The sequence below is a fragment of the Guyanagaster necrorhizus genome (assembly GCF_019112545.1).
Source record: "Guyanagaster necrorhizus MCA 3950 unplaced genomic scaffold BT62scaffold_2, whole genome shotgun sequence".
NCBI classification, from domain to species: Eukaryota; Fungi; Basidiomycota; class Agaricomycetes; order Agaricales; family Physalacriaceae; genus Guyanagaster; species Guyanagaster necrorhizus.
The window spans coordinates 1,297,480-1,323,250 of record NW_025064881.1 but is presented as its reverse complement, the minus strand read 5'-3'; the positions used below and the strand labels follow the sequence as shown (position 1 = coordinate 1,323,250).

At 47.7% G+C, this 25,771-nt stretch overlaps 15 protein-coding genes across 15 annotated transcripts; 3 read left to right on the top strand and 12 right to left on the bottom strand.

The window, feature by feature from the left end:
- Positions 1–29: 29 nt before the first annotated feature.
- On the bottom strand, positions 30–667 carry BT62DRAFT_926199 (uncharacterized protein). The gene has a single exon (XM_043184973.1). The coding sequence runs from the start codon at positions 247–249 to the stop codon at positions 37–39; it is 213 nt and encodes a 70-aa protein (XP_043045496.1). The 5' UTR covers positions 250–667; the 3' UTR covers positions 30–36.
- Positions 668–1,265: 598 nt separating this feature from the next.
- Positions 1,266–1,851, top strand: BT62DRAFT_941019 (uncharacterized protein; the record flags this gene model as incomplete). Its single annotated transcript, XM_043187777.1, has 3 exons — positions 1,266–1,451; positions 1,505–1,587; positions 1,635–1,851. The coding sequence occupies 2 exons, from the start codon at positions 1,266–1,268 to the stop codon at positions 1,544–1,546; spliced, it is 228 nt and encodes a 75-aa protein (XP_043045495.1). The 3' UTR covers positions 1,547–1,587; positions 1,635–1,851.
- Positions 1,852–3,010: 1,159 nt separating this feature from the next.
- BT62DRAFT_1071183 (uncharacterized protein) lies at positions 3,011–4,476 on the bottom strand (the record flags this gene model as incomplete). Its single annotated transcript, XM_043178732.1, has 9 exons — positions 3,011–3,141; positions 3,195–3,440; positions 3,494–3,526; positions 3,758–3,822; positions 3,875–3,953; positions 4,011–4,047; positions 4,099–4,193; positions 4,244–4,276; positions 4,321–4,476. Coding segments are annotated over 9 exons (873 nt in total), but the record flags the coding sequence as incomplete, so codon positions are not given.
- Positions 4,477–5,120: 644 nt separating this feature from the next.
- BT62DRAFT_274924 (uncharacterized protein) lies at positions 5,121–6,043 on the bottom strand. Its single transcript, XM_043180337.1, has 3 exons — positions 5,936–6,043; positions 5,751–5,877; positions 5,121–5,699 (listed from the first exon to the last, which is right to left on the bottom strand). Exon 3 carries the CDS (start codon positions 5,695–5,697, stop codon positions 5,182–5,184), a length of 516 nt encoding a protein of 171 aa, XP_043045493.1. The 5' UTR covers positions 5,698–5,699; positions 5,751–5,877; positions 5,936–6,043; the 3' UTR covers positions 5,121–5,181.
- On the bottom strand, positions 5,765–6,239 carry BT62DRAFT_274821 (uncharacterized protein). The gene is made up of 2 exons (XM_043180335.1): positions 5,936–6,239; positions 5,765–5,877 (listed from the first exon to the last, which is right to left on the bottom strand). Exons 1-2 carry the CDS (start codon positions 6,139–6,141, stop codon positions 5,865–5,867), a joined length of 219 nt encoding a protein of 72 aa, XP_043045492.1. The 5' UTR covers positions 6,142–6,239; the 3' UTR covers positions 5,765–5,864.
- Positions 6,240–7,026: 787 nt separating this feature from the next.
- On the bottom strand, positions 7,027–7,719 carry BT62DRAFT_959948 (uncharacterized protein; the record flags this gene model as incomplete). The annotated part of the gene is made up of 1 exon (XM_043188524.1): positions 7,027–7,719. The coding sequence occupies one exon, from the start codon at positions 7,717–7,719 to the stop codon at positions 7,225–7,227; it is 495 nt and encodes a 164-aa protein (XP_043045491.1). The 3' UTR covers positions 7,027–7,224.
- A 162-nt stretch (positions 7,720–7,881) lies between these two features.
- On the bottom strand, positions 7,882–8,994 carry BT62DRAFT_274881 (kinase-like protein). Its single transcript, XM_043180336.1, has 2 exons — positions 8,058–8,994; positions 7,882–8,001 (listed from the first exon to the last, which is right to left on the bottom strand). Exon 1 carries the CDS (start codon positions 8,734–8,736, stop codon positions 8,071–8,073), a length of 666 nt encoding a protein of 221 aa, XP_043045490.1. The 5' UTR covers positions 8,737–8,994; the 3' UTR covers positions 7,882–8,001; positions 8,058–8,070.
- Positions 8,995–9,076: 82 nt separating this feature from the next.
- BT62DRAFT_926196 (Ap3d1 protein) lies at positions 9,077–12,393 on the bottom strand. The gene is made up of 11 exons (XM_043184972.1): positions 12,137–12,393; positions 11,927–12,088; positions 11,646–11,880; positions 11,451–11,590; positions 11,188–11,401; positions 10,993–11,138; positions 10,471–10,940; positions 10,179–10,419; positions 9,699–10,130; positions 9,517–9,643; positions 9,077–9,458 (listed from the first exon to the last, which is right to left on the bottom strand). Exons 1-11 carry the CDS (start codon positions 12,290–12,292, stop codon positions 9,142–9,144), a joined length of 2,640 nt encoding a protein of 879 aa, XP_043045489.1. The 5' UTR covers positions 12,293–12,393; the 3' UTR covers positions 9,077–9,141.
- A 71-nt stretch (positions 12,394–12,464) lies between these two features.
- On the top strand, positions 12,465–14,406 carry BT62DRAFT_274737 (uncharacterized protein). Its single transcript, XM_043180334.1, has 9 exons — positions 12,465–12,998; positions 13,046–13,184; positions 13,232–13,392; positions 13,441–13,565; positions 13,612–13,728; positions 13,779–13,872; positions 13,924–13,954; positions 14,005–14,108; positions 14,159–14,406. The coding sequence occupies exons 1-9, from the start codon at positions 12,524–12,526 to the stop codon at positions 14,371–14,373; spliced, it is 1,461 nt and encodes a 486-aa protein (XP_043045488.1). The 5' UTR covers positions 12,465–12,523; the 3' UTR covers positions 14,374–14,406.
- On the top strand, positions 14,252–15,216 carry BT62DRAFT_926193 (SET domain-containing protein). Its single transcript, XM_043184971.1, has 7 exons — positions 14,252–14,291; positions 14,400–14,457; positions 14,509–14,587; positions 14,637–14,831; positions 14,889–14,930; positions 14,986–15,047; positions 15,103–15,216. Exons 2-7 carry the CDS (start codon positions 14,431–14,433, stop codon positions 15,145–15,147), a joined length of 450 nt encoding a protein of 149 aa, XP_043045487.1. The 5' UTR covers positions 14,252–14,291; positions 14,400–14,430; the 3' UTR covers positions 15,148–15,216.
- Positions 15,217–16,031: 815 nt separating this feature from the next.
- On the bottom strand, positions 16,032–16,295 carry BT62DRAFT_926192 (uncharacterized protein). Its single transcript, XM_043184970.1, has one exon. The coding sequence runs from the start codon at positions 16,277–16,279 to the stop codon at positions 16,112–16,114; it is 168 nt and encodes a 55-aa protein (XP_043045486.1). The 5' UTR covers positions 16,280–16,295; the 3' UTR covers positions 16,032–16,111.
- A 1,338-nt stretch (positions 16,296–17,633) lies between these two features.
- On the bottom strand, positions 17,634–18,562 carry BT62DRAFT_926190 (uncharacterized protein). The gene is made up of 2 exons (XM_043184969.1): positions 18,129–18,562; positions 17,634–18,073 (listed from the first exon to the last, which is right to left on the bottom strand). The coding sequence occupies exons 1-2, from the start codon at positions 18,298–18,300 to the stop codon at positions 17,688–17,690; spliced, it is 558 nt and encodes a 185-aa protein (XP_043045485.1). The 5' UTR covers positions 18,301–18,562; the 3' UTR covers positions 17,634–17,687.
- Positions 18,563–18,943: 381 nt separating this feature from the next.
- BT62DRAFT_915758 (uncharacterized protein) lies at positions 18,944–19,907 on the bottom strand (the record flags this gene model as incomplete). Its single annotated transcript, XM_043183962.1, has 7 exons — positions 18,944–19,060; positions 19,110–19,154; positions 19,207–19,353; positions 19,410–19,485; positions 19,533–19,707; positions 19,760–19,813; positions 19,868–19,907. 7 exons carry the CDS (start codon positions 19,905–19,907, stop codon positions 18,944–18,946), a joined length of 654 nt encoding a protein of 217 aa, XP_043045484.1.
- Positions 19,908–20,598: 691 nt separating this feature from the next.
- BT62DRAFT_926187 (CDF-like metal transporter) lies at positions 20,599–22,854 on the bottom strand. The gene is given in 15 exon segments (XM_043184968.1): positions 20,599–20,818; positions 20,873–21,036; positions 21,066–21,068; positions 21,088–21,250; positions 21,297–21,322; positions 21,375–21,413; positions 21,464–21,571; positions 21,622–21,740; positions 21,791–21,797; positions 21,851–22,027; positions 22,083–22,140; positions 22,194–22,271; positions 22,329–22,535; positions 22,594–22,638; positions 22,790–22,854. The coding sequence occupies 15 exon segments, from the start codon at positions 22,790–22,792 to the stop codon at positions 20,798–20,800; spliced, it is 1,218 nt and encodes a 405-aa protein (XP_043045483.1). The 5' UTR covers positions 22,793–22,854; the 3' UTR covers positions 20,599–20,797.
- Positions 22,855–22,880: 26 nt separating this feature from the next.
- Positions 22,881–25,733, bottom strand: BT62DRAFT_274271 (uncharacterized protein). The gene is made up of 11 exons (XM_043180333.1): positions 25,670–25,733; positions 25,338–25,612; positions 25,084–25,278; positions 24,952–25,031; positions 24,830–24,906; positions 24,636–24,772; positions 24,497–24,585; positions 24,325–24,440; positions 23,565–24,268; positions 23,313–23,512; positions 22,881–23,260 (listed from the first exon to the last, which is right to left on the bottom strand). The coding sequence occupies exons 2-11, from the start codon at positions 25,575–25,577 to the stop codon at positions 23,053–23,055; spliced, it is 2,046 nt and encodes a 681-aa protein (XP_043045482.1). The 5' UTR covers positions 25,578–25,612; positions 25,670–25,733; the 3' UTR covers positions 22,881–23,052.
- Between the last annotated feature and the right edge of the window lie 38 nt (positions 25,734–25,771).

Here is a 25,771-nt window from a genome sequence, read left to right as displayed (position 1 = left end):
TCATGCTACCTTCCCACTCTTCGCCTCCCCAAGACCTCATGGATTACCGTGATTATCCTGCATCTTTCTAGGCACAGTATCGTTATAATTACGTCGCATCGCATCGTGCACTTTTGACCAATCTTTACAGACATGGGTAGCACCTGTTCGCTTGATCTCGTGGTCCCAAGTGAGCACATCAGCGGGCTCAAGCGTCAAGTCGGGGTTACAGAGGATCATCTGCCGGAGGTATGTGAGACAGGGCTGCATATACCCTCGAATGCCTTGATCATGATCCGTTCAAGGCTGTCTGCATCAGACGCAGGCAATGGAGCTGATGCCACATTGATAGCGCAAAGCGTCTTTGCTCTTGGCCTAGGCGCAAGTATCCAAATCCGTACGTTACAGTTGTTGCCCACTCCTCACTGTCGTCAGGTCCGGAAATCCCAAATGTCAGGTTTCCTCCATTGTCATGAGCACGGCAGGAAGGTCGAGCGGCAAGTGTTCTGGGAAATCTTTGTCTATGAAGGCTTTGAAGACGCATGGATTGAGGAAATTACTCGATGCTAAACAAATGGTTACTCACAATACACTTTCTCGCCCGGAATGTTGCGTGTGAAGGAGTTGGTGTGCACAAACGTCGCAACCGACAAAGCAAGTATGAAGGTGCACGACGCCAACATGGCTATGGTCCTCTGTCGAATTTGCCAAAATAGTAGACATCGGTACCAGTTTTTTCCAGTATGCGGCTGTTGGCCAAATTGAATGCACATCTGAGACAAGTTCTCCACTTGACCGTCCACTCTATAATTAGTTCTATGGATAGGATTCAGCACGGGACTCAAAGCAAAGACTATCCTACCAAGCCTTCTTCGATTGTCTACCAGATGCTACAGAGGACCCTGCCCCAGGCTTCTGTGAACATGAGAATGTACCGGTGCTTTCTAACTTAGTATCGTTGTTCCTGCTGCCGAGGATGTCAAGTATTCGTACATTGTGGGACATGCAATTCGGACTTCAAGTTGGACTAAGTTCCTACAATTCTTCTCTCAGTATCTGGACATGCACAATCAGTACAGAAAAGTGTCTGTTGCTATTTTGCTAGCATTTATTGGTTCGTTTCTTTTGATGAGGCGCGCAATCATCCCAGCCGCACGCGATAGTCCACAACTACACCATGAGCCTCTCTTTCATTCACTCGAGTACAAGCTGTTAAATTTTCATCAGGGATATTTGTGGCCGACTCCGTCGCTGTATGGGACATCGGTCCACTTCCTGTCGTCCTAATGGATGTTGAGGATACAGTTAATTGCCAACTCAATTCGACGGACTATAATGATGCACAATGGTCGGCCCTCGCTCCAGCCGGAGGTATCATCTACCTCGACCCGGACCATACCCTCTACCTTCCGTCTTCTTTCCATCAACTTCGTTGTCTGGACGTCCTTCGATCCATGTACATTGCTCAAGAGGTGGACATAGTCAAGCAGCTGTGGCTAGACATTGTCTGAACTATCTTCAACAGATGCTATTCTGCCGCGCATATTTGATAGGTCGAAGTGGCTAGAGAAATTTTACCACGGAATGGTGTAACATTCAAGCTTAGAGGTACCCATTAAATTCGTGTATTGAATCAGATCTGACATTGGCTCAAGACCCCATTCTTTCTGTCTGCAATATCAAGGACCGATGTCGTCTACTCGTAGCATTCATGGCGTCATAATCTCGGACTCTGACGGAACCAAATACCTCCGTCACTAGCTCTTGCGACGAATGATAATTATCTGATAGGAAGTGGGCCACAAGACCGTTCGGTGTTAGATTGTACTTAGAATGTACTTTTGCGGAAGCGATGGCTATATGAAACCTGCCAAAATATCCCCTGCCAGGGACCATGGACTGCTCCTGCCGCACGAAATACCATTAGAACACCTCTTTTGTGTAGTAACTAAGAGGGAGAGAATTCACGGTTGATAATAGCCACCGAATACTACGCTGTATAAGAGAGGATAAAAGACACCCGCTTCAACCAACAGGACTTATCTGATGAAGATATAACTACCCTTCATGAGAATTTTCTTGTCAGTGGCGTTCATTCTGGCTGGACCTGGTGAGCCCCGATTCAGAGTAGTAGTTCTGGACTGACCTGACAGCATATAAAGCACCAAGTGAAATGAATGGACGGATACCAGCCGCTCAGCCCCACATTGATCAAAGACTCGTTGAGTTAAGGATTTCCATTGCGATACCCTTGCCCTTGAAACGAGAACTTGATAGTAAAGTCCGAACCTCCTTGAAAAAGAATAGTTCGTTGACCACACTCATTATAGTGGATTAGTACTTAGTGTAATTGGAAAGCTGGCTGATGAAGCGGTGGCCTATTCCTTCAAGTAAATTATAAAACTCGGGGAGTATTTCACTCGTAATTCTGCAATGCACCTGTTTAATTACTACTGTTGCTAACGAGGATCTTACAAGGAGGTCTTTAGCTTGAATATTGTTTTTACTAGCCTCTACAGCTGATTGTTAGCAAAGTAAATGCAATTATAACGGATCCATCTTGTTCACTCTCAGGCTAAGTCCCTGCGCTATGTTCTGAGATATAGCTGTTCTTCAAGAAAATCCTGTTCATCAAATTGGATCCCTCTCACCTAATAATACGGTGGAATCGATCCATGAGCAAAAGGTTTGGACTCAGCATGACTGGGAAGGTACGGTCCGAAGATTCTGAAGGGTTGCCGCAATGCCGCGGCATCTAGTTTCTCACAGTTGGATCAAGAATAAGGGTGTGTTCATCAATTTCCAGTACTATGTACGTCCTCAGCAGCAGGTAGCGATGCATAAGTGAGGTCTAGTATTCATATATTGGTAAACAGTAGAGGAGAAGATGGGGGTGAAAACCGAACCGACAGCCACAGTAAAACTCATTGGCAGAGAGGTTCTATACCATTGGTCAACCCGCTCGTTGCCAAAAGAAGAAGCTTCTGGTGGATGTTGAATAGAACCTCTTTAGATTACTTATCAACATAGTCTAGAAAATACTATAGCGACAAGCTTTATTATTGTACATGTAGTTTGGTGGCGGTGTGCTATTTTTTTGTCCACAGAGCGTTGATCAAATCGGTGCAACACAATGCGTTCTTCTGATGCAATATCCACCTGCTTGAAACTGAATTCTAGCTAAACATATAAATAAGGCTTGAATTTTAGCATACCAAAGCGTCAAACACATTATCGTGGAGTGGTGTCAGTCTACCGGTTTCCTGCCCGGAATTCTCTGTCGCAAGGCTTGTGGGAGTAGAACCCCGGGAAGAAGGGAACACCTTCAAAGCAATTTCACGATCTTCAGTTTCAGTGCGCTCGTAGAGTGGTTTGGCCTTATATCGCGAGGGAGCTCCTGTGGTTGAATTCCGGGCTCTTCCATTGATAACCTTCAGAATGATGAGAAGCGGCGCGATTCCCTACAAGTCTGCCAATTAGAAGTCTGCCCTTAAGAAAATGAGAGGCTACAGACCTCCATCTGACCGAGAGGCGGAAGTAGTAGATTCTAAATAGGATTGTTACGGGAACATGTGATAAGGAATATTAGTGTCCGCAGTGAGTACAACGCAGCCGATTCAGCCATGATCGCGATTAAGTAAGTGTAATATGATCTGTGGCTGGGTCCTAGGACCGCACTGGCCCGCCGACGGACAAGTAGAAGGCGGGTGGCAATCAGACAGGTGAAAATGATGTTGAGACCGGCAGATATAGATCAAAGGGCGATTCCAAGACGCACAGACGTCGTAGCCCCAAAGCTATCTGGGGATCGAGCGACTGAGATCATTGAACCCAAGGCGGAGCCTAGAAGGGAGGGTAACAATTTTGTGAAATCCAAGCGAAGGAAAGTCAGTACCTATGTCTCGAAGATAGATGACAGCGAGAACTATGGCTGTCCAGAGGTTCCGGTCGTATATGATAAAGAAATGGTACAGCTGGACGTATCAAGAAGCAATGAATGAACACGGACGGTTGAACACAGAGTGGCTTACAATGAGCCCATCGGCAAGCCATCCAAGGATGGTATATCTGCAGAGCACCATCAGAGAGAGGAAGTCATAAAAGGGAAACATGGCGAACACGATGAAAGACATCAGATTAGATGTCGCTGCATAAAAGGAGAAAGTAAAAGCGTTGGGACCACCGGTATAATGACGATCATTAATATAAGTCATCTGAATAAATTTTTGATTCCCTCCAACACCAAGATGAAAACTGCACTGACGTAGATCCACATCCACCACCGCTTTTCTTTGGTCTGGAGAGAAAAGAGGCCTTGAAGACACTGAGAAAGGAGGATACCTGTGTATTATAAGCATCTGATGATGTTTGGAAGGGTGAAGTATCATAGGCAACCAAGGTAAGAGCCATTCCATTCAGATTCGCTTGTTCCACCCAGATGTTGTTGTTCGATTCTCCGGGAGGTGCGTATGCCGGGCTCAGAGGGGGTTCCGTCATACTGGTAAGAGACCAAAGAGAAAATCTGAGGAATGTACTCCGCCGGTGACCTAGGATGAGTCAGATGCTGCGTCGATCATTGTGGTGCCGTCATCGAAGGATATAACAAGATACCGCCATGCCACAATGTCGATGGAGATCCCCTCCAGAAGTCGTGTATTGGATTGGGTCTTCGAGGTCCTAAAATGTGCCGAAGTATCTCGACTGTCACGCTATGTGTAAGTAGGTCAGCCTTCTGCGTAGTGAACGTGCTGTGAAAGACGAACAAGAATTGAAGGGCCTGAGTACGGTTTCGGAACAGAACTCTCCTGATTTATTACCTTTGCTTCGCATTGTGGACATCGCACAATCTTTGATTCCTTGAAATGTCAGTAGCACAGATCCGCCAGCTGTCGCAGTAGGTCCATACATTTTTGATGCAACGTCGAGCGCTTGACAATGACCAGACTGCTGACAAACCAACGGTCTGGGTCGGCGGAGGCTAGGTCTGTGTGGCGCTTCGACGTTATTTATGCGTTTTCAAGAAAGAAAACCTTTGGTAGAGCAGTGCTCTGTTAAAAACAAAATGACATTTCCGTTACCGTTGCGTTCACAGACATTTGAGAAATCACAAGTATCTGTACAACAAATAAGCAAGTGAACTGAGCAAGAGAGAACAGCGCACTGAAACCTGGTAAATGGAAAAAAAAAAAAGAAAAAAAAACTTCACTCTTCACCTCCCTTCCTTGCCCAAGCAACAGCGGCGGTCCACTCGTTGTTTGTAACAAGACCTGCCTGCTCCGCCTTCTGCAAGACAGTGATGATCCAATCTTGGCAGTTCCACTCCCCATTGGGCTCCTCCACCCTAACACCCGCCGCGATTCTCTCCAGCTCTTGTCGTTGGGGAAGGCTCATCACCGTGATGGCCTTCCGAGGCTTTGTCCTTTGGCTGTTCTGCGTCTCCACCTGGGTGATGGCGCCCCAGTTGGTAAGATGGTTATACCCAATCTCCTGGACGACCTCAAGGAATCGACGGTAGATGTGCTGAACGCCGCCGTTTTCTTCCATCTTTACCACCCAGAAGAGCTTCCAGTGAAGATCTCGTAGATCGGTCATGGTGGGAATGCGAGTGACCATTATTTGAACGGCGAGGTCGGAGTCAGGATCTGGATACCAGCGTTTGAGGTCGATCGGTGGTAGACGACCAGAGGGTCGACCCATCTCGTTGGGAAGTATAGCCATACCTTACGAGTCATCTCATCATTATCTCATCATGGAATCGACATGAAAAATACCTGATGAAAGTTGAAAAGAGTAGCTGGACCTGGCAGATAGCGTTGTTCAATCACATGAACGCCATCGATATCCAGCCAGACGACTGAGGACTGATACAGACAAGAAATTCAAAGTCAGCCCGAAACCCTAGACGGAAATTGTTGCATTATTCTGCGGATATAGACTAAGGCGAATCAAATCTTACTTTTTTATATTCAGGTCATCAAGAACCGGCTGACTGTCATGTATTATATTCTCTCTGGCTCCAGATTTGGCCGAACACGGCTCAACAGGCATCCCACCAAGGCCGGATCTCAAATAATATGCTGTCCCAGAATCGTGGGCACTAGTAGTCCAAAACAGCATTTCACAGTCCAAAACCGCAGCCGCAAGAGGACAGAAGCGTTGCATCGTGACCAGACGAACACGCCGATAGTTATGATAGTCAAAAACCGGATAGACACCTAGCTACTCTAATGCCCTTTATAGTTTCTAGAAGCAGCTCGAAGGGTGTCGTACCGTAAGGCCTTATGATTAAGAGTCCAGTGATTCAATGCAGGAGGCGTGGGTACGAAATAGGTATCCGAGCAATTCCCTGAACGGTCCGAAACGCGTCAGAATCTTGAAAACACAAGATCATTAGCCCCCGACTGTTTCGTAATAGCATATCTGCGATGGAAGGCCCAGTGAACATGGGGGGTGAAGATAGTAGTATGTATTGTCGCGAGTCCGCAATCCACGCGTGTAGAACACTGAAAACCTTAGGACAGTCGCGTATCATTGAGATCAATGTTGTCCTTGTCATCCAATGTCAAGTTCCTTGGAAGAGTTTTGTTTTGGAAAAGCTGGGAACGTTGTCAGAATCCGGATCTTAAGGGGAATGATATATCAAAGACAACTCAGTACGTGACCATAACGTTAGGAGACAAGTGCCATGAATAAGAACCGATGTTCCTTCAGATACCTTAACATTGCATATATAGGCAAAGGAAGGGAATTAACTGGAAACCTGAAGCTGAAGCGCTGATGAACGATAATCAATTGTCGCGTCTGGCAAGCTTGACGCCGTCCGGCGAACAGATATTTGAAGCTCCGCGCATGGGTAACGGACCGAATTCCGGAATAAAAACACCGACTAACTTCGCAGCTAATGGTACGTGACGAGATTTACGTATGTTGAAGTCACCGTCCCGCAGAAAGAAAGATGCTATATCAGGGAAATGACATGTTCAGGGATGAAAAACCCCTAGGCGGGATCCAGGGTAAGGCAATACAAATGGGGGTCTGAGGACTGAAAAGATCATCAAAGTATGCAACGGCTAGGCCAGAAAAAAACAAGGACATCATGTCGACTCCATAATCATTTCCGGGAAAGGTCAGTACTGATTTTTTTTGGCTACTCCGCTGATTATTTAATCGGACTTGTCGAAATTTCGAAGCGGTAGAAAGACGTACAGAAATGAATCGTGCACGAGTATGCATTTCCAGCAGGTTTTATTCTTCCCCCCCATTCTTTGCCCAAGTGACGGCCGCCGTCCACTCATTCTTGGTAATAAGGCCTGCTTGCTCTGCCTGTTGAAGCACGGTTACAATCCAGTCTTGACAATTCCACACCCCATCTGGCTCCTCCACCCTAACCCGTGCTGCTATCTTCTCCAGCTCTTTGCGTTGGGCGAGGTTCATCGTCGTGATCACCTTCCGTGGGTTGAACCTTTTGCTACTCGTGGTCTCTACCTGAGTGACTGCACCCCAGTTTGTAAGGTGGTTGAAGCCGATCTCTTGCACAACCTCCAGCCGCCGATGAAAGATCTGCACATCCTTATCCTTCTCTACTGTCTTCACCGCCCACACCAATTTCCAGTGCAAGTCACGTAGATCAGTGAAACCGGATATACGCGTAACCATTATGTGAATTGGGACTTCGGTGTCGGGGTCAGGGTTCCAATAATGTAGGTCGATCGGTGGCAGACGACCGGAAGGACGGCCCATCTCGTTAGGTAGAATGGAATTTCGCGTCATAGTTGTTCGTTATCTTAGTATCGGGCGATCGCAGAACGAACTAGAAGGATCTAGTGTGGGGTGGGATAGAAAGTACTGGAACGAGCCGATATCATCACACCCACTTATCAGCGGCTCACATGGATGAGCATGAACGTCATCGACATCTTCGACCCCGTGGCAGTCCCATGGATGGCAATTCAAGTAGCCGCCCACGGAATGGGCGGGGACCTCATGGCAGGGGCGGTACAAAGACAAGTTGAGATCCCGAAACTAATATGTCGGTTGTCAGAATTGCATCGAACAGTATTAAATAAAAACTACTGTACCACTTAACTAAGTTCATCCCAAGGACCAAAATCGGCCCAATGCCGTGGAGTAGCTTCTCTCTGGCTCCACCATCTCACCCCATTCAGATAAAATGACCTCAGACCATGACTGTGACCATATGGCCCCAGAGCGCAACAGCAGATTGTCCCAGAAGCGCGGGTACCAACCCAAAGTCTCCCAATCCAAAATGGCGGTAATGGCCCCGTTTTCAACCATAATGTTGTGGTCATTCAAATCAGCGTGCATTAGCACCGCATCCGCCGAAGGGCCGTCCAGGCTGTCTTCGGGAGGTAGCAGGACCGCACCACGGCCTAAACGAACGCGCCAGTAATTGTGAAAGTCCACAACTGATTGAAAAACACCTGGCTCTTCTATTCCTATCATAGTCTCCTGGAGTGCGGGTGCAAAATAGGAATTTCGATACGGGCCCTCTGGCCAAGACCCTAGGGACCGACATGAGGCACCGAGAGCTTCGAGCTGGCGCTGGTAGGAGATGACTGACTGAGCGATATTATGGAGAATGGATAGGTCAGAAATCTTTGCGGCGCGAAGGGTTTGACCCTTTACTCTGTCCATGACGATGTAGCGCCTGCCGTCGCGAACAAAGGCCCAGTGGACACGAGGAATGGGAATGGTAGTGAGCTGGCGGACATGTTCCATGGCTCTCGCCTCACGCATGGAACAACGGAAGCGCTTCAACACTCGCGTGTCATCGAGGTGGATGATGGATGCCCATTCCAAGGAGGGATTTTCCTGCACGATTTTCTTCAGAGAGCGAAGGATTTCGTCAACGACAGAGTCCGGTGGGTTGAAAATATCAACTGAGTGTATATAGGACAGTAATTTCTGCAACGCAATGCCCCATAAGGTCGGTAAAAGAGAGAGCAATGAGTAAATATGGTCGAGAGTTGAGAGCAAATATCGCTGCGAATGATAGAATGCCATGTTCGAACTTCGACTTTTCGTTCGGCATTTGCTCCCGTTTCGGAGTTTGCCGGATGAAATCAACGCACTTGACTCGGGGCCAAGTTTCTGGATATATATGTAAAGGTTACTATAAGAAGATTTACAATCTCATGTGTATCAAGGCTGGTCAGATAATACTTGCGTCCGTTTCTTCTTCCCTGTCCCCGTCTTCTTCTTCTTCGACCTCGTAACTTTGATAGGCTCCGGTGTACTCGTCCGGGTATCATTATCAGGCACATCATATTGAGGGAAGGAGGTTATCGGTGGCGGCGGCGTTCCCCGCGAAGGTGTAGATATGTTCCTGGGAGTCGATGTTGCTGATTTAACCATAGCGCCCTCAGGCATCTCGCCATCTTTGTCGATGACGACCGGTCCCAGGGATGTCTCGGACATGCTGCGAAGTGTGGGTAGCTGCGGATCAATAACTTCTGGTTCTGCGGCGAAGAGAAGTGGGTTTGCAATGACTGGTGGTTTTCGAGTGAACATACTTACCTGACAGCGATGGCATCCCCTCCAGTCGAACGACGGGTATTGAATCCACATCATTGGGTGGAGTAGGCTGGTCTTCAATGATATAGTACGGGTCGTCTTTGAGCTGTTTCAGTCTCTCCGCCTTGCGCTATGAGATGAAATACGTCAGTCAAATTATTAACGCACAAGGAGGGGGGAAATACCCGTTCTCGCTCTGCATGTTCCTCCACAGTCTCCTCGACACTGGTAGGAGTCAACACATCGTCATACAATAGGCCATTGCTTTCCTTCCGCTTCTTCTTCCTCTTCACACCGTTGGTCTCTTTTTCTTTTCCCTTCTTGCTCTTCTTCGCTTTACCATTCAGCTCGTCGGTGGGCTTTGGCGATGGAGGAATGATCCACGCATCCAAATCCAAACCCTCGGGAATCGGGACGCTTTCCTGTGCAGCGGCACCAACTGGGTTGAGCTGATACGTGCTGAAGAGGGGCTGTATGAGGTAAAGACTTTTAGGAAAGCGAGGTTCAGCAATGGGATCGAACGACGAGCTAGCTTCGCCGAATGGCGTCTCTTGTATCGGATGATGTGAGTCAAGGTCCGCCTGTATGAAGCGGAAGAGCTGTACAGTGTTTGCTGCCTAAAATATCATGAGGACGAAATGCAATAAGAGTATGATAAATCTTACCCGTTCTTGCACCTCGATATGAGGGCTGCTGATGAAGTCGCTCCCTCGACTGATGACCGTCGCAACAAGGGTTTTCACCTCAGACAGATCGTCCTCAGTCCAACGTTGCGCAACTTCGGTTGCCCAAAACCCAAAGATCTTTGCTGCTGCTTGGATGTAAACAGCGATAATATCTGGTGACAAATGTGATATATCGGGCTGCAACAAATAGGGAAGCAACTTCTGGGGCTCAGCCAGTTCACTAGAATCCACCGTTAACGGCAATCCAACATCGATTGAAGAAAACACAAACCTGCAATATTCACCGCATATCCAAGCAGCTGCCCATAGCACCTCGGAACAACTACCTTCATCTTGAGCATTCCGAAGCATCGTATCGTCGATAAGTAGCGTGTACATTAGCTTCACAGCATATCGCCGTGCCGCTCGTACCCGTCCCACCACATCAACCAGCTGGTCTCGAATCTGGGACCCAACATCGACGTTGGCTACATGGGCCAAATCGACGAGGACCGACAGGTACCATTCAAAGTTCGTGACATTATCGTAAGTATCTTGGAAACACATATTGAGGATCCGTTGTGAAAGGACAAGTCGGTACGCCTTTGATGGCGGAATGTAGGGCCTAACACTCTGTGGAGAAGACGGTTCCAGGTGCTGAGCAAGAGACTGAGAGGCGGTTGGCAGTGGCGCTATTGTCGAGCCAGATACTAGATGTGAGAGGACTTGCTGCACGATTGATTGAAGGTTATCTCGATTGACCTACAGTTCGGGCATGAGTCTTAAGCTGCCTCTGATGATAAGAACTAATCACCATGGCCGATACCAAGTCAAGAGCACGCATGCGAATACTGATATCCTGGTCGCTCACGCTTGCTAGAATAGTATCTTGGTATTCAGCCACTAGGTAGGGGTGAGAAGGGACAATCTTGACCATTGCAAGGAGAGCAATGTACTTCACTATTACGCCATTAGGTGCTTGGAATACATCTGCACTGCGGACACGTACGATTCTGATCGGCGTCTTGAATGAATGTTGCGAGCTTGGAAACACATAATCGAGCCAGAGAATCTCCTGAGGGCTCTCGAAGCATTCCTCCAATAATGCAAGTATGCACGCATTCGTAAAGTAAAGAGATGGCCGACGTTGTCGATATGAGTTCCGTTATGGGCGGCTGAAGCTTGCGGACTAAGCGAGGTTCGTGAGGGGAAAGAGAACCAAACTAACAACGGAAATCAAAACAAGGAAGAAATACATGAAACGGTAATTACGAGTTTAATGATCTTGATGAGCATCCAGTTGTTAGATGAGGTAGTCATGAGGTGAAATAGGACAGGCGCCAATGTAAGGTAATCTTGAGGACTCCTTCGTGCTAGTTCACAAAGTACGTTCACGGTGGTAGCAACGACACCTGAAGGTTTCACTGTTTTAATTCAAGCCCACAGCCGTTATCGGAGGATGCTTACTGGGATCTGCATCCTCTAATCGTTCTTTTAGCCTCGACACTCCCTCTGATGATACATCTGGATACTTGAGCATTGCCTTGTACAAAGCGACGACTGCGCGCTTTCGGATATTCGGACGTGAATGGCTCAACATTTTGATGAGCTCTGGTGCGAGATCTCGAGCCAAGTCTGGAGTAGCGATATGAGATATTCCATTCAACGTTACCGCGAGGTCGGCCGGCGTTGAAACCAAGTCCTGAGACGTCTTAAGGAGGGAAATGAAACATGCTTATACAACATACCTTCTTCAACAAATTCGTCGTCAGCATCAAGACATCAGTATCCTGGTCGAACGACTGGACGGCTGCAAGGTAACCAACGCTTTTGATATGGAATCTGGGAGACGACATGACTTCTACGACGTGGAATGAGGCCCAGCTCATGTCATAGCCAAGCATATCAAGCTGTACAACGTTAAATTCCAGTCCTTCGGCAAGAAGAGAGGGACTCACATAGGTGAGCTTCAGTACTGCACCAGCCTTGAGCTCCATGTCCTCGCCCTTGATTTCTTGTCTGATCTCGTCAACGGCCTTGGCGATGAACTTGGCTTCATCTTTTTTGTTGGCTCGGAGCCCCCGAATGAGATCCTGCAGCGTGCGTTCCCACATCCGTAGTTCGGATACCGGCGAATACGCCTTGCGACCTTAGTAGAGGAGGAAGAATGCGAACAGTTCTTACAAGACGCGTATTGACAGTACGTATCCGAGATGGATCAATGCTGAAAATTACGAAATTAAAAATAAAATACATGAAACCCTAGAAAGGAAGGCAGTGTTCGCAGTCCATCCTCGCTTTCATCTTCTTTCTATACCTTCTTTATTTTACATAGGACGCATCCAATGGATATAGACCGCGAAGTTGTCCTATCCACGCGCAGCGACGTATTTGACCAGTTTTATGTTTGGGAACAAGAGGAGGCCCGTGCTCACATTCAGTCTCTCGCTGTCGATGACGGTGACGACGACGGCGGATTTGACGTTAGCTTTGAAAATAAGGTGCCGATATCTGAGGCTGACTCGGAGGCGACCGGCGAAATATTTTCAGTGTGGTCTTGCGATGACCAGGGAGTGCCAACTTCCAGCAGCACTGTGTTTTGCATTGAAATAACGGTATCGGGAGACTTCGAGCCACATCCTCCATATCTGGCATGCACACCTGCATCTAGGAGTGCAGAGAAGGAATCTTTTGATATGACATTGTCTGCTGAATCTCTTCCCTTTATTCCTTTCGCTGATGACCCATCTTTCCCGTTGGCCGAATACTTGGGGAACTACGAGTCCTTCGAATGGCAGGTCGATTTCGTGGACCCTGATGGTAAGTTTCTTCTTATCGCATTCAAGTCTAATTTGTTCTCTTTGCAGTGGAAGTCTTAGAGATTGAGGTTGCTCGGCGATTACATTGCGAATTTGGTTTGTCGCTCGACACCATAGATGAGCTCAAAATCATGAGACCCATGAGAATCTCACACGAATCAGGATTGGTCTGGGATACATTTCAGAGGTTAGTGAATGGATATCGCGTTGAAGCCGTTATTTACCTTTTCGCAGAGACATGCCAAATCTCCCATGGTTAGACGAACCCATCATCATGACTCTACCACCGCGAAAGCTACCCAATGAAAATGACTTGTTAAACGAGATCAACAGATTCAGGCCACAATTTTGTCCAAATATGAATTGTATACACCTCGCCTGTAAGGTTCATCAATGTAAGTTTTTTTCGTTTTGCGGTTTGCGTCGTTCCAACGAGCGGATAGTTGAGTATCCGCCTATTAAATCTGTTACCTCCACGAAAACGAACCAAAGCTTCAAACTGAGGCAGGGGACTCCTTGTGGGCTAGACTGCTACCGTCACCTCGACGAAAGCCAGGATGGTATGATGGTGAGGTCCCTACCAGTATATCTTCCGTGATCTCATATTTTGCCAGGAAGGTGTCTTGTGGACCGATCCTGAAGACGAAGAGTTTCTGTGTGGCGTATTGAAGCTGGATCCTGACATTTCACCCTGTGCGTTGGCCGTCATCTGCCGAAAAAGATGTCTTGAAGTGTGTTCTCAATTGTCTGCTACCTTCTGTTGCTTAACCTGTGTATATAGGTCTACATATACCGCACCAGGAACATTCCTGACGAAAAAGTCATTATAGGCGAACGGAAAGGACAATCCCAGGGACAACGTCAACTTGTATTTTGTAGGGAAATATTTACCATATTAACTCGGAGACCCTGATATGTTTCTACAGATGATGATGACGGTATGAAGACATACGTTCCGTAGGTTGACGTTCACTATAGCTGGTATTACTTGACACGGACAACGATAGCATACCGCCTTGTGGCCATCCTGGACCGTGCGATGCCAATAGCAACTGTCAATGCTATCACAAGTCCCACCACTGCCAAAGAAATTGTAGATGTGGCCTAACTTGTGAGTACATCAATGCCTCGAAAATTCTTCCTGAACTGTTGTTGGGGAAGGTCCCCGTCGAAGGGAAGGATGTGGATGTACTCACGAGAAGAAGACTGGGCTTTGCTCGAATGAGAAGACATGCACCTGTGTAGCTGGTGGAAGAGAATGCGACCCGGAGCTCTGTCTGAGGTGTGATGCACGGTACGTGTTTCCATCGTTGAGTGGGGAGTCTGTTAAGCATTGGACCAGAGGTGTGTTCTCCATGATTATGGCAGAAGCATGACCAGAATCATGCAATAATATTTACCTAGGTGCCGAACATCAAAACAAGTGCGAGAACATGGCTCTTCAGAGACAGCGATATTCTGTTCGTAACTCTTCATCCAAATTAAATTATCTTGTTCACTCAGCTACACAGGCTCTCGAAATCAAGCGAGGTGCATACGGCCTAGGCGCCTTTGCAAAAAAAGAGATTAAGCGCGGGACAAACATCGGCGGTGGGTGCATCGTCTTCGGTTTCCGCTATGACACTAACACTGTGAAAAGAGTATGTTGGAGATATTCTCTATCTTGGTTTCGACGGCGCTCAAGATTTGAATGGGCTAATCCATGATTATACGGGTCTCAACTATGCATTTGATGCGAATACAAGCGACAATGTCCGTACCATTGATGCAGGTCGAATCGGAAACGAAACTCGATACCTCAATCATTCGAAGAAGCCAAACTGTTCTACTCGTCGTGCGTTACAGACTTCCCAAAGTTGCCTTGAAACTCACGTCATTCCTGGAACACTAGTTGCATTGGTTCATGGAGAGTATCGGCTTTTGCTCTTTACTCGTCTGCATTTTTCCCTTTCCTCTTGCATGGTAATTTTTACAGACCTGATTCGCAGTGAAGAAAGTGAACAGAGACCAGGAACTTTTCTTAGACTACGGGAAAGCCTATTGGAAAAGAGTACGAGTTGTTTCTCGTTTAGACGTCCTTCTATATCTGACGCATGCATCTTTAGAAAGAACCTGGCACAGAAGGAAGTGGGGATGAAATTGAAGATTGATGCACCGCAAGTTGTGAATAGCTAAGATATTCGGGGTTCGTGTCAGGTCCTATTGTAAGAGCTGTCAATCATTACTTGTTTCTACATTAGACTGCCGACGGTCCCAAGTCGTGTTAGAGTTGTCGTCGAATTTATCGAAGGCAAACTGATGCTCATGTCGCAAACTAGTCATTACTATCCTTTACTTTTCACCCCTCTGCATAGTTCTCTACTGTCTGTTCCAGTGAGTCGCGCGCCTCTTCCCACCTGGGGTACATTTTCCACTCGATTCAATTACCTACAGAGTACACCGATGAGAAGGAGGGCGCGGACGCGGTCGTAAGTTGATTTACTGTGGTTCGTCTTACAATGCTTACAGCGCGGGGCGATTCAAGCCGTAAATGTCCGAGGTATTTTTGAGTGAGTGACGATAACTAATTCCTTCACATTTGTCGATCCTAGGCCATGACGATGCACATTCTTCATCACAATGTCAGCGGGGGGGAACGGATACGACGAGAAGACCCCGAGAAATAAACATTATGGTAAACATCATAGCTTGGCAAGGATTGGGATATGGCTATACACTTCCTCTAGAACTCATAGAACTGATTATCTATGATATATGGCACTCTGAAATGCCTTCCGGGATGCACCAGTTCTTCATGACAACATGCTCCTGGATTAACCAAACATGTAAAAATGTCTATGCACATATCACTTCTCATGATATATATACATCACCAATCTTTATCTATTCTGCCCATGCAACATAGTACACTGCCAAAAGTCCACTATCTATGATGACCTCATCCCCAACAGACCCATACCATCACTTGTTTCACTGATCTTCTACCAGAATAATTCTGCAAAGACAACCAGTAACACTCCCATTGTACTTATTCATATAATCACTTTAAACTACAGAATATTACCATCCACTTAGTTTGCTGCAACACAAAGACCACCAAATGAAAGTCCTTGTTCATTCACAGCAAAGAAAAAGGAGGCCCACCCAGCCAGAGTGGCCAAAGTGGGACAGGAAAATATTTAGACGGTGCATAAGCCTGAGCCTATACAAGCCGCAGACACCCTCTGGGGACAAGGTCGCCGTGCTATGAAGGATCTCCACGGCCCACAAACCCAGGTACATGAAAGGGCTTGTGCCATCAAGGTAAGTATGAGGTGCTCAAATATCGGATCCTGCAATTTATACTGGCGGGATGCGCACGGACCATGTCCCAATATCACCTCCGCTTGGACGATCGTGTCGCTTTTAGTAATGGGCACTGCGGTTGACTTCTCCCTGCTATACATGCAATGACATCTTGTTGCTTTCTAGCCACAAGTATCGGTGACTCTGGCGTGAATAGATGTACTTCTGGCTCTAAATTGGGAACGTTATCTACTACAATTCTGTCCTGAGCTTTTTTCCAGCTTGTTTCATACTCTTCCAGATTAATTGTTTATTCCAGGTCTATTCGATCCCCTACGGTGGCCTCGTGTTGATGGTCTGGGGTGAAAGTTTATCATCCTCTCCCATTTCAGCATGATTCGATAATCCAGTAGCACCTACTGTGTCTTCCTGATGTGGATATTGGACTTCCAAATTCTATGCTCTGTTGAAGTGCAATTTCTACATGTCAACACCACTGGATATATAGTAGCAGTCGCAGTAGTGGACTGCATCCTCATGATACTAACAAATGTCACTCTGTGCAAAGTGGGGCTTATAAAGCTACCTCGGGCCGGATACAGTATGTTTCTTTGCTCCCAAGTACTGAAGCAAATCTGAAATTTCTTGTATAGTAGCACCTTCTGCCGTCCTAGTCTCTCATCCGGTATTAGCAAGCCCTCCTTAATATCGGTGCGTCTCCTCATCCATCCTGCTGCTTTCGTTCTAACTAATCCTTTTGCAGCGTTCTCGTCGCGTTTATCATCGTTCTCCCGATGTCTATCCCTTCAGAGTATAGTACGCCTTGGGCCACTTTGTGCGTGCGCGCTGTCTTTACAGCGGTTACCTACTTGCAGACTTTCGGATTACAGTGATGGGTTTGCTTTTATCCTCAGCTTGCTTCATCGTGGGTGCTGACGTCGTTACTTCGTTTCCAGTCCAATATCAACACCTGTCCGTCCTTCAGCTACTGTACATCCATTCACACCTGGGACGTTGAGCAGTGGAAAAGCCATATGTCTTTATCTTACTTGAAATGCTTGAATTAATCGGCTCTTAGAGCGTCCCAGTGGCCTCTGTCGCTACCGCATTTATGATTATCACGATGGTTGCATTTCTTTTCCCCGCCGCGCCTGCGCCTGTCGCCCAAAGCATGAACTACATTGTCGTCGTTGGGGAAATAATCATCCTCACTACAGTGTACTACTTGATTAGTGGCAATTTTGGTTCGCAGGGCTCCTCTATTATTACTCTTGTAGGGAGCTCTGTGAAAAAGCGGAGTGACGAAAAGCTAAGCATCACGTCAACCTCGTCTAACATATGCCTCATGTGGCGCGCGAATAACAATATTAATTTTAGGTAGGGTATGTAAAATAAATGAGTGTCTCTAGAGCTGAATGACCGTTAGGGTCGTCCGCCCCCCTTGGATGGCTCTGATGGGGCAGATGAAGGGGGATTCGACGGATTCTGGTCGCCATCTGCAGAAACAGCCCTTGGCGGCAACGAACGACCACGAATACTGCCAGGAACATCTCGGCATGGGGAGGGCAGAGGGGGTGGAGCAGGCGGGCACCTGCGAGGCTGACTGGGCGTTGTCCTTCAAATCTGCAGCGGCTGATGCAGATCGATCGCTGTCAGTCGATCCCTCCACCGTCTCTGCTGATGCCGCGCTCGGAGATGAACAGGTCTTTCCGGCAAGCGAAGTAAGGAGAGCAACGAGATCAACGAAGAGACCAACGAGGGCACCGATAAGGCCGTCGCGCTTCTGCACAACTGCGGAGATAAATTAGAAGGCGCGCATATAATCAGATATGCGAAGACTACGCACCACTTTCCGCGTCTGACCTAGCTATGTTGAAGGAGCCACGCCGCGACGCTATATGGTGACTGCTCGAGGAACTTGGGAAGCCAGTTTCATCCTGGGAAGCGTCACCAGTAGGTGCAGCGAGGCTCGTATATATACCCCCATGGGACCAAACAGAACCAACCAGGGAATGCATGTTTCCGGGACGCAGATCATGCTCAAATAATTATTATCGCCCTTTTGAACAGGATAATGTCCGAAATCATCCACTCCGCCCCCTGTACTCCATCTCCCAGACCTCTTCTTCACCAAACGTATGATTTCGTCGCCTCATGCTCTGTGGCCCTCTCGCTGCAGTCCTTGAGCTCAAAACAGAGTACTCCCAGAGGTTGGCTCCAAATTGACGAAGAGACAGGCCCATACAGGACGACAGGAAGCACCAAAATATGGCTGCGGCACTAGAAAAACCGGTCAGTTGACGGGACCGTAAATATGACAAGAAAGAAGGCCGCTACATTAAGAAGACAAAGACGAAGAGTAGAGGCATCAAAGCTGCCAGACTTTCATCTGTTTCCATGCGTTCGGCGACCAACTGAAAATTGCGTCGGTCGTGAGATCTACGTTAGAGGTGTCCGGAGTCCTTGCGCTTCACCGGAAGATCCGATCCGATCAACGTGACAGCCTGTCAGTGACATGCGTATATACTGTGTCGCTCTGTGCTACACATTGACAACAAGGAGACGGTCTAATAATTGGTTCACTTGGAATAACGGTTAGTCTCTATACATCCCCTACATCTAATAATGGCTATTAATTACACAGTCCGAGTGGCCATTTCTTCAGTCAGACATCATCGCCCACATAGGAAAACCAGACTTCTCCTGGTCCTTATATCCTTCAAAGTAATGCGCTTCTTCATTCAGCTTCTCAAACCCGCACTTCTGATAAAATCCAAGCTGGAAAGGCCATAAGCAACGACTGTGGCTTTCTTTTGGACGGACGTACATTTTCTGGGTTTTCGACCTCGAGACACATCTTCGCGTCACCCTTCTGTGGAGAGAACACTCAGACCATGTCAGATGAATATAAACGCTCACAGTACCTTGTCCCGAATCACGTCGATCAGCATAGCCGCCAAACCTCGGCGACGATACGGTTTGCGGGTTCCTATCCACTGAAGATGCCAGGCGTCTTTCTTGACCCCCTCTCCGAATTCAGCGTCCGCAAAGGCAGTATATTCTGGAAGGAACTGGTAACATAGAGTGTCACAATCGCAACAAATCCGACATAATTTCTGTGGCTCACTCTAGTGCACCACCATTCGCCAAGTTCGGCGCCAAGACTGGCCATCAACGGTCTGACCGCCTTGCATTTCTCCGTGCTAACATAATGAGTGAAGTACTGGCATCTAAACGGGGAGACACTCACTCCTCGTACAGCTCGCGATTGGGAGGGAACCAAATGGCGCTGGCCATGACTTCGCCATTCGTAGCCTCTTCAACGACGTAGACCTCACCAGACAGCAGCCCCGAAAGAACGACAGAGCGGTTTAGATGATGATATACATCCGTCTTCCCCCCAGTCAGGGTGCGGACAAAATCATCTATCGAAGGTTCATTTTCTATCATGACGGGATATCAAGTCAACGTTCGTACCTTCCGCAAACGCCTCTTTGAAGCATTCCACCACTTCATCGAATTTAGCGGACTCTGCAGAAAGTGTTCAGTCGGTGGCGACTATAAACGAAATGGTCTAACTGGTACCTGGCGCCTCGGTTAGTCTCCTGACTGCAAAGCTCGACATGGGTTCAGCGCGGGCTTTGAACCCGAACTCTCTGCTATATATGATGCTCTGCCTCGTGGGATTTATGTAGTTGATTGGGATGGGCAGATCCCCTTCACCATGCGTCTACCTGTGGCGCCCACACCTAAAATCGGAACGTACGGCTATTGAATCGCCTCATCATAAAATGCCCTCTTCGCTACGGCCCGCTTTTAATTGCTCTCGAAACATAATCGTTCTCCGACTCGGGAAAACTGACGTGGATTTGGGCTGTCCGCGCTTTCCAGGCGACCCTGCATCCACCGCTCCTCCGTGATAGACGGTCAACGTTCACACCTCCACCGCTGATTTTCACGTAAAGCTAGTCAGTCTCGTGTTTGATCATCAGGACCTCAAATAGGATATCATACTTCGCGATGCGCCACTGCAGTTTACCAGCGTGATAGTGGCTCCCCCTCGCTTGATAGCGTTCCACCTTGGCTTTCGGATCGAATATCTTTGGCCGCCTGTAGATTCCTCCTCGGGTTATCTAGACCGTGGTGATGCCATACAGAGATACCAGCGGTGGTCGCTTAGCGCGTAATGAGTGTCCACTGCTGGAATTCACTAAGCGCCACTCCGTACTTTTAGCTATCAGCGTCTAGCAGTCTATATCGTGATTTGCTTGCATCTCATGAGCTACTGGCATATCCATACGCAGATAACACCGCACTTCGTTTACGTCGTGCTTGGTCTTGACCAAGTCTTCTTTCCAGCTTCATCGTGGAATGATTGTTCCCAGGTGACATCATATCAGGCGCAGCTCGGTGGCTCATTATTCAATAAATAGGTTATCCAACCTTTAGATCATAAGCCCTCTCCAACACACCAGCAGAAGAAAAAGGATAGCGCATTTATGATATTTCATCTCCTCATGAATGTCTCCGATGTTCCTGAAGCGCGCGTGACACCAAATCCTCTAGCAAGACAAGACCGGACAGACTTACCGGTCTATGTGTCGTTTCGTAATCGACGTGCACAAAAGCCCGTTCAACATTAGGCAGCTCCTCGATCTTGTCTTGCAATAGTTGACTAAGGTCATGGGCTTTGTACAACGGAGTCGTCGCGTCCATCACTATATCAATCTCGACAAAATAATCCGGTCCACTCTATCAGTCGCGTCAGTTCGAAAGCCGAAATCATGTATCAAGTTCGGAACTCACATGATACGCCCGAACAGTATCTACTTTCTGTATCTCGTCGTTGAACGTCATCGAATTATAAATCAACAACTGCAGAAACTCGTGCGGAGCCGATTTCCCAGCCAACAGCTCGAATTGCCCATATATCGTTCTTGACCATGAAATAATGATGCCGAGCCCAATCTAATTCAGAGGTCAAAGAGAGCGTCCATCGTGGAGGAGCCCTTACAATGATAGCTCCCATGGGGTCAAGATCTGCCTCAATCAATCAAAATATACCCAGCGCCATGAGAAAAAGGACACGGACACCATCTCAATTTGCTACCGCCGGTAGACATGAGAATACCTTCAGGAACATGATCTCGCATCGCAACCGAGTGAAAGAGACGGACGCACCGAAGGTGTTAATCCACAAGTCATTACGGTGGTCTTCCCATAGCACTCGCACTTGGCTTGAGTTCTGGCGGAACGGATAGCATAGTAGAAATAACAGGAATTTTACGCCTGGTCCGGTTAGCTTGCGGTTATATGTCGAAAGTGAATATGCGGCGCACCTAGGGCGGCGGCCACCGCAAGAATGGAAGGCAAGTGGAAGGCTTTCAAATCATCGTTTGTCTTTGATATAAGTGACCGGACGGCTTCCACGACGACGATAAGATTTACAGAAGCCATTCTGCATCGCGTTAGAATATTTCAGGAGATAGCAGAAGAGACAAGTCGTACAGAGACCCTGACATGCTGATCAGAACAGCGACCTTTGGTTGAGAGTTCAAGTCAACTAACCATAGACAACATTTCCGATGCTTTCGAGCCGGGCACCGCCTACAGGCCATTTGCTATTATCGAGCTTTGCGGCTTTCCGATGTAGCCAGAACAGAAGAATATTGCTGCCAATGTCAAACACGGAATCTATCCCAGTAGCCAAGAGTGACAGAGAGAGTGAGGAGGCAGCCGCGTACACTGCCATGAAATTTTCAAGTCACTGGTGAGAATTCGTTGTGTGCTTGGGACCTACTCTGAATGATGCACAGCGCAAGATTCGAGATTAGACTCGCCCATACCGCTATCTTCACCTACGATAAATAAGCACAGGTTGTAAATTCCGGTGTCATGCAAGGGGACATACGAAAAGTCGTGCTGAATCTTCCTCATCCTTGGCTTCAGTCGTATGCTCTTCCATAGGTTTCAGCAAATAAGAGATGAGCTAAAAACACCAAACGGTCAGACGACGACAACGGAAGCGCGTGGACTTCGAACTGACATCATTCTGCTTATTCTGATACTTCACGATCGCCTTGCCCTTTTTTCTACGTCGGATTTCCTCCAACTGTGAATCCGACCTTATGCCTTCGCGCAGGTTATATGGGTCAGTCACCAGCCCCGACGAGGATGTCCGCTCAACGTCGACTTGAAATCCGTCCCTGCTGCTCAAATCCGACTTCTGATCGGCGCCCAGTGTATTGGGATCCTAAGAAATGGGCGGACCCGTAAGTTCGGGTTGGCGCGACCAACCATGATGCGCTCACACTCGTTGCCGAGAGGCTCCTTGCAGGCGTAGGGGGTTCTGAGACCTTTGAATCAATGAGCATAAGTGCATGAGAGAAAAGATTGCAGGAGAAACGGCCTGCTGTAAAGTACAGTGGGAATCCGGGACGAAACCGAAACAGTGGATCCCAGGCTGACACCAAGTGAATCTGATCAATGAAATCTGAGTTACCGTACCATTGGATCCTGCCTCAAATTTACGATGTCAAGACAAGAAAGACGAGGGGGAGAGCGTATTCTGCCAGATCAGTCGCCGGGGTAAAGAAGGATGGAAAACATAGAGATAAATTTTCGGCTTGATGGCAGATTTTCGTTCTCCGTCCAAATTGTGCCCTGAAGCAACTTCCCACACCCGTTTTCCCAGTCGCTACGTGGTAATTACAAGATGATGATTGATTAGCGATTGTCAAGGCGAAAACAAAAAGGCTCTCTCCAGTGACCTACGTAGTCACATCCGATGACACCTCGCCATAATTGACGGGTTCCTCCTTGACTTCTTCGACAACCTTTGTTCCATCGCTCCCCACCTGGCCATCAGATTTTTCTTCAGAGGTTAGATGCAAAGGCCCCACGCCCCTCCGGCTTGGCCCATGCCTTATGTTCACAGACCACTCCCAATCGTCCGCGGAAATTTCGCTTATCAGGTGTCTGAACAGTACTGCTTGCATCAAAAAACCTTGGAAACTATCGAAGCACTCACGCCTCAAGCAGATGGTTCTCCAGGTCGCGACCTCTGGACCTCAAGACATGACAATGGCTGCATACGAACTTCTCTGATGAATAACATCGGTACCAGCGCTCTTTCTCTGACTTCTCGAGACTTTTGACTTCTTTGATGTCTTTTGCGTTCTCTAGAAGCGTCCAGGCATTTTCATTGGCAGTCGGGTAGCCAGAATGGCACTGTTTAAGTAAAATCAGACCATACGGTATACGGTAACTGAGAAGAACCCACTGCTGCGTTTTGCCATCGCATGACATATTGACCTCCACCTGGATCACCGTTACTGCAATGGTTGCAGATTACGCGACAGTCCAATGCGTCCATATCTTCATGCGTCGCAGTTTCTGGGTCTAGGCCACAAGTCTTGACAAGATATTCCACCTTCTTGACTGATTCTTCATTGACCGTGAATTGGCTCGCGGACCAGGCCACGCCGAATGGTATGCATCTCAACGCATAGGCCTTCCAGTCTTCAGGATTGAAGTTTTCGTAAGGTTGCCATAACGCGCAGCGGTGAGCCAAAATGTAAGGATATTGACATATCTCACTGCAATTGGTGCAGGTGAAGATCGTTGTGGCAACGTTGATGTTTGGTTTTAAACCTGCTTTCTTCATCACTTCTCGAAGTTCAGAAGTTTGAGCCTCTCGCCACTGCGATACAACACCGGGAAGATGGATCCACATGGCCTGTAATGAGTCGGTAATAGATAAATTTAGTGGTGTGTCGAAGAATAGTGTCGAGAAAGGCTCCAGGATTACCACGTCCACAGGCTTAGGGAAGATAGGAAGCAACGGTTCATCCCGCGTAACGTCAGAATAGGCAGCTGAAAATGATCGAGCCCTTTCTTCGACGGCGCGAGTCATTTCATCCCTTAGTCGGGCGGACTTGTGCTGCTTTGCTAAGGTGATGACAACATCTGACATATTGGACCAAGCTTCCACAACAAACCTCAGTATTTAATTACAAGGGGATGAGAGATACTCGGCCCACCTCGCTCGGTGAGAGCCCTTGGCTGCCACACCAGTTTATGCGAACGCAATTCATCAATAAAATCGAGATTTTTCACCTCCTGGTCCCATCCTAACGCAGTCAAGCGTTCAATGACTCTAAACCAAAAATTACGACTGAGCAACAACCAAAGCGAACAGAAATATAAAGATACCCTTTAAATCTCTCGCTTCGGGCAGTGGCAAGTTCATCAGTGCGATCTTGTGCGCGTCTTTCAGTCCAGATTTCACATTGTCGCGCATGCTGTAATTGTGAGTAACAAAAAGAGGATGAAATCTGGCCGAAGGACGTACAGAACGCAGTTCTCTAAATGCAGTCTCCTTCTCCATCTTCCAAACCGCCAACTTGCACTTATCCTCAATGAAGGACTTGGATTCCTCGCGCAGAGTCTCGACGGCTGGGACAAAGAAATAACAATAATATCCACGTCCTATAATGTGTAAGTCCGGAGGAGGAGAGGAGGGGGGGCACTATAGGAAGTGCTTACGTCCAGAGGTGCACGTGAACTGGAAACTTGGAACAAAAGTCCTAAAGAGACTATAGCCATCGAATATAGTAAGGAAACTAAAAGAATCAATAAGAGAAACACGATGAAAAGTGAAGGCATACAGGTCAGAAGCTTCTAGACATTGCCGGCAATATTTGGTCCTTGACTCCCACTGGACGAATTTCGTTGGGCGCAAACAATTCTACCAATGATGTAAAATTGTTGAGAGAAACACAACAGACGAGTCGGCTCACGGTACAGTGTTTATCAAAGGCCAAATGAGCAAACTTGGGCTCACTCAAGTCGTCTGGCAAGGGTGGCAACCCTTGGACGTTTCCGCGCGCCCTCTTCCAGACAAAAGCGGAGGAGCGTTGAAGAAGAAGGACACGAAGGTCTTTGCTTGTGCGAGACAGTCGGAGGAGGTCCACGGGGTCGAGATTGGAGAAAATCTAGAGAAAAGTGGCTGTGGATCAGCTGTGGCGCAACGACACGTCGGCGTCAGACATGCCTCGAAAAGGACGTCCAAAGGTGTTTCTGCCATCTTTTGGAGGAGTCCATGCAGTCGACGACGCTTTGGAGCAGCTTGAATGATATTGTCCGACTCTTGGTCGATTTTCTTGACGCGAGGCTTCTTCTTGATAGGGCCCTTGCCTTTATAATTTTCGCTGTAGTCATCTTCAGGTTCGGATTCGATGCCCTCGTAGGTCTTCCTAGTTGCTATACGCTGAGACCGACGCAAAGGAGCCATGATAACGATATGTTGAGGATCGACGTGGTGGGTTACTACAAGGTGCTACACAAATCAGACATGTAACTCATTTCACGTACACGTGATCGCACCCGCGCTATTGTTGTACCAAAAAGGTAAAACAAAGATGAAGTCCAAAAATCCAAGGAAGGATCGTCTACGATGTTCAGTGTAGTACGAGTGGCGCGACAGTT